Raw genomic sequence first — 5,749 nt, 5'->3', positions numbered from 1 at the left:
AAAAAAAAAAAAAAAAAAAACTACAAAAAACAAATGCACAATAAAAATAGCTAGTTGTGTAAATAAAGGGAGCGGGGAGACACTGGAACTTCAGAAGTCAGGAAGCAACTGTGTGTGAGTCCTTCATTTGGTGTTCCAAATTAGTTTGCTGGGGCTGCCATCATAAAGGACCACAGACTGGATGTCTTTAACAACAGAAATTTAAATAGCAGTCACTAGAGCCTATGGATTTTAGGGGAACATAATTCAGCTATAAGTCTATGGAAATATTTCAGGAGCTTTTTGAGTTCTCAAAGTTAAGTGCTGAATTGTGCTCAAGTGTGTGTGTTTCTGAGGCATGTCCTCATCATGCAGCTAACTAAGGGGCTTCCTGATACACACACCATAGCTGCTGCACTAATTGGCTCAGGAGGGAATTAAAGCAGGGACCTAAAGCCTAGGAGTACCACAGGTGTCAAATAAACGTGTCTTGGTGTTCACTGGAATATGAAAAATAAAGAGCAGAAGCTGACTATAAGACTGCAGTAGCGAAGCACTGAAAATTCTGTCAGAACTGGTGATGGGGGGAGGTGGACTTTTATTTTTAGACTTTATTTGAATTTCATGGCCAATTATGTAATTTCCATAATTGTCAATAAAAAGCACTGGTGATTTTCCATAACTAGTGGATTCAATGAAACTAAACTGCTCAATATATCCTTGCTAATATTTTCCTAAAAAGAAAATCACAGCGCCACAAAACTGTCACCAGCTGCTTCCCATTAGGAATGTGGTTAGCAGATGTGGGCTTTCATAGTCATAACGCATGAGATAGTTAATCCATTTTTGCGGGTTTCAGATGGATAATGATTTATCTTGGTGGGATGAATTTTAAAATGTGCTTGCATCAGCTAAAACATATATCCACTTTTCTTCCTCTTACTATGTGTTCGTGTTGGAGAAGAAAGAATACTGATATTTCTCCCAGAAGGCCAAGTAGTACCGTCCATTAAAAGGGACAGCTGATCTCACTTTCTTCTATCTGGGAAAGCACGCTGGATTGGTTATTTTACAAGTCTATTTTTCCCTTTGGCCTCTTCTTTATTAGTAATCGAGCAGCTCTTGCTTTTGTTGCTCTGGCATCTGGCCACCTTTGTGGCAGTGACCTTCAGGCTTGCTAAGGACTGCAATTTTGCCTGGGGCCCTCCTTCCTTATAAAATTACACAATACTCAAACCTTGGATGCAGCCCCAGAGCCACTAATTTTTTTTCTTTGACGGACTCTTGGCCGTATATGCTGCCTTGCAGCCAAAGTGTAGCTTTACAGGGTTTGTCACTGAAATTAATTTGGCCATTTGCCCTTTATGCTTGGAATCAAATGGTACTATGCCAGACTCATTCCTAGATAAAGTATAGAATCTCAGCTGGAGAATCTCTACCAAAGAGTTTCATTGTTTCTGCTGCTGAAGGTCAGTGAGTAATAATAACAGCAGCTGGTACTTCTTAGGGAACCCTTCCCTGTGACAGGTACAGTCTGCTCAGTGCTTTGCATGCATCATCCTCCCAATCTCCACAACTGCCTTAGAAGCAGAAGGCACCTAGAACTGAGGCCCAGGACCTCAGCCCCACCTCGGTCATTATATAGCTAGTAAATGACCAACCCAGAATTAGGGCCTCGCACTTTTAATTATCACGCTGTACTCTACATCTACTATGAAAAAGAGAAAAGAGTAAGAAAAAAAGACCATTAGGGCCGGGGATATAGCACAGTGGCACAAGCGCCTGCCTGGCAAGCATAAGGTCCTGAGTTAGATCCCTGGTGCCAAAAAAAAAAAGAACAGAAAAAAAGACCATTGGGCTTCAAGAGGGCATAGAATCAGAGCCTGAGTCACAGAACTGTAGGATACAATTACAACCCAGAGAACTAATACTACCCTCTCATTTTAAAGTAGCAATGATCTCTGCCTGTTCTGAGAAATAGTAAGATAACAGCTTCAGCAGAGAAAACAGATCCTGATGGGTGACAGGAATGAAAGGTTGTTTGGAATTATCTCAGTCATTTCCTTTTTTAGAGGTAGATAACATGTCTGTTCAAAGAATTATCTAAGTTTCCCTTACTGTCCTTAAGAAGCCGTGGAAACCGATGTGTACTCTTTTTATTTCAGATTTCATTATCCAGAGTAAGTACATTTCCACTGACTACTTGAGATTGTTAGGTGGTAATTTTCACTCTGCAAGGAACCAGTAACCTTCAGAAAGATTATTTGGAAAAACTATAGCACAGGAAACACTGAATTCAGTCAATCATGTATTTAATGAGTGCCTTCTTTGCAAGTCAGTATCTTTGGAACAGTGGGAAATAAAAATGAGTTGATAGGTGGTCCTTGTTCTCCTGTAGTTTATAATCTACTTTGGCAAACCGGTCAGGCACAGAATTAAATTGTCTAAAGGAAAAATCTCAATGAATTAGATAGGGAAAGCTGGGATGAGATTTTGCTGGGTAGAAAAGTGGTTGAAGTGGGAGGTAAATATTTGGAAGAATTTAAATGAGAATATGGAGGCATCATTGAGAGTCAGTGACTAGGTAAATTTGGCTCACCTGAAAGCTGTGCATTGTGGAGCATGCCTGTAATCCCAGCACTCAGGAGGCTGAGGCAGGGGGATCCCTGCGAATTCAAGGCCAGCCTGGGCTACAAAGTGAGTTCAAGGCTGCCTGAACTACTGAGGGAGACCTTTTCTCAAAAAGAAACAAAACAACTGGCTTATCTGAAATTAGCGATATAAACTGAAAAGTTCATTTAGATTCTGATGGAAAGTTTATGTAAATACTGTACAGCTTGAAAGTTTGGGAATTTTTTAATGGATCTTTTGAAAAATAACTTTTAAAGGGAAACACTCCTAAATACATAACATAAATACCAGTATCTACTACCTTCCCTGCTCTCAGGGTTAAACATTTTGTTATATAATTTGCTATCTTATGTAAGTGCCCTCAGTAGTAGTTAAATCTGTGACTTCCTCTAGCTCTATTGACAAAAAAATTCCATGGAAAGAATTTCTAGTACTTCCCTTTTGTTAATAAAGGTGTCCTCAAGTGTCCAAACTCTGGATGAGGACATATGCAAACATGTTAAAAAATAATGCCTATATTCCAAGGAATCAGCTGCCAAATGCTCTGTAACAAGCAGAAATTTCACATAACTCAGGCCTCTGGGGACTCACGCCTCAGCTGGAACAAAGCCAGAAATGTCTATGACTGCAGGTGTACTTAGGCACATTGGGACCTGCTGGAACAGCAAGCTGGCCTCCCTGCAGTTGATTTAGGAGAGAGCTGGAGGGTTGAGCATTTGCTGACATTTGCAGTATGGAAAATCCTTTCTACTAATTGCAAAGAAGGTTCTGCTATAATGATTTTTTTAAATGTATTTTTCTCAGTTTGAATTCTACATTTGTGCTCTGGATGCCTCCCAGCCTCTATTTTTATTGTTTTGACCCCTGATCCAGGGGCCTTTTGGGGAGTGTGTGTGCACATGAATATGTTGCCATAGAGGGCTTGCGTGCCTGCAGCTTAGGAGCCTCACCATGTACTTGCTGAACAACCAAGTGAACTGCTTCTTTCACAGCAATTGGTGCACACTCCTGCTTCCCCCTACCCCTGCCCAAATGAAATCATGGGGATTTTGCTTTTACTGCTGAAGGAAAGTCAGAGGGCACCTTGACCCCATGGTTTTGCTGAGAGCTGGCCTTCTCAGCAGTGTAGTTTCTGGACCCTCAGTTTTGAGGTCTGACTTGTAAACAGAGCACTGGACCAGGAGGCTAGAAGAACTAAATCCGTCTCTGCTTCCTCGCTGTGGATTTAGGGCCAGAGTTTGGCTTTTTGGTCCTTAGCTCCTCTAGCCTGAAAGCTGGAAAAAGCCATGGATTACATCACTCATGTCTCTGGATAAAAATCATAGGCTCTGTGGCGTGTACGACAGTGGCTCCATGGCTGTTGGTCATGGGACCTTTCTGAATTGGATGAAAATCATGGATTCCAAAAAAATCTTAGGGACCAAATTTTGCATACAATTTCTAGGCATGTTACAAATGCCTCAACAAAAGGGGATGGCCTCCAGGCTAAGAAAGTCAGGTCTACACAGTCAAATCCAAACTCTTCAATATATTATACAAAGCTTTTCTCACTCATATCCGGCCATTTCCATTGACCTTGTTCTGTTCACGTTGGGATTCTGGCATCTTCCTAAGTAACCATCTATGATGGTGAATTTTGTGTTGAGTGAGCTAAGAGATGCTTAGATAGCTGGTAAAGTATCTCTGGGTGTGTCTGGGGGGGATGTTTCTAGAAAGATGAGCATTTATTGTTTTTTTTTTTTTTTTTTTTTTTTTTTTGGCACCAGGAATCAAAATCAGGACCTTGTACTTGCCAGGCAGGCGCTTGTGCCACTGAGCTATATCCCTGGCCCAAGAAAGATGAGCATTTGGATGGTAGACTGAGTAAAGATTTCTCTCACCAACATGGGCAGGCAGCATCCAATCATTTTGAGAGCTGGAATAGAACAGAAAGGCAAAGGTATGGTCAGTTCACTCTCTGCATGAGCTGGGAAATCTGTCTTCTGTCTCCTAGGCTTTGGTACTCCTGGTTCTCTGTTTTTAGGATTGGACTAGGAATGACATCATCACTCCCAACCTTCTCTTTCAGTTTTAGAACTACACCATTGGCTCCTCTGGTTCTCAACTCTAAATCAGCATCATTCTGCAAGTATCTTCGAGGCCTGCCTCTTGTGGCTGCAAAGCTTAAGAAGATGGGTTGCCTCTAGTTACACGCAAGTAAACAAGTGGTTACAAAGCAGAATGACAAAGTCTTGGATTCATGCCTCTGGACCTTTGTTCATGCTGTGCCCTCTGTTTGAGCTATTCCTCCCTCCACCACCATCTCGGAGGAGTTGACCCCCCAAGCCCAACTAAATGGTCTTTTTTATTGTACTCAGGGGCGTTTTCTATACAGTCTCTTAACCACAGAGTATCACACCTAGTTGGTTGGTTTTCTATTTTCCTTTCCCAGAGACCACAGCTCTCAACTGTGGTATATTTTATTCAGCTTATCTCCAGGGCCTCAAAAGAAGCCCGGCACATGGCAGCACGCTCAGTACAGACGGAATGAACCAAGCAATGCAAGAATAACGTGCAGCAAGAATAACGTGCTACCCCGTCCTGCAGGCTTACGAAGTATTTTTCCATGTTGCTTTTGCTTCCCGGGCCCATAGTAGAGGTCCGGGGTCTGGGGACCCGTTCGGGAACCAGCGGGGCACCAGCCGGGCGATAATGTTAAAGGGGAGCCCTGCCGAGCTGGAGCTACCCACGTCCGGTGTGCGGCGAGAGACCGGACAACTTCTTCCCCTCCCGGAAGCGGCCGCGCCGGCCTCTCCCCGCCCCTCCGGAAGGTGGGCGTGGCCCTCATGAATAATAAATCGCCGTGGGGGAGTGGCGGGGCCCGCCCCCTCGGGCGGGAAGGGGGAAGCGCCGAGGCTGTCTGACTGGAATGAGGGTAGCTGCGGCGACTGCGGCGGCGGGAGCGGGGCCGGCCATGGCGGTGTGGACGCGGGCCACCAAAGCGGGGCTGGTGGAGCTGCTCCTGAGGGAGCGCTGGGTCCGAGTGGTAGCGGAGCTGAGCGGGGAGAGCCTGACCCTGACCGGCGACGCCGCGGCGGCCGAACCCGAGCCCGCCCTGGGGCCGGCGGCGGCCGCCTTCAACGGCCTTCCGAACGGCGGC

At 44.6% G+C, this 5,749-nt stretch overlaps 1 protein-coding gene across 1 annotated transcript; it reads right to left on the bottom strand.

The window, feature by feature from the left end:
- Nucleotides 1-4,407: 4,407 nt before the first annotated feature.
- On the bottom strand, nt 4,408-5,749 carry LOC106146560 (serine/arginine repetitive matrix protein 3-like; the record flags this gene model as incomplete). The annotated part of the gene is given in 2 exon segments (XM_013503935.1): nt 4,408-4,525; nt 5,203-5,749. Coding segments are annotated over 2 exon segments (645 nt in total), but the record flags the coding sequence as incomplete, so codon positions are not given.

This window comes from Chinchilla lanigera, unplaced genomic scaffold, assembly GCF_000276665.1.
Source record: "Chinchilla lanigera isolate Chin_1 unplaced genomic scaffold, ChiLan1.0 scaffold00083, whole genome shotgun sequence".
Taxonomy (NCBI): Eukaryota; Metazoa; Chordata; class Mammalia; order Rodentia; family Chinchillidae; genus Chinchilla; species Chinchilla lanigera.
Note: the sequence above shows the minus strand (reverse complement) of the source record. Positions and strands in the feature narration are given on the sequence as shown.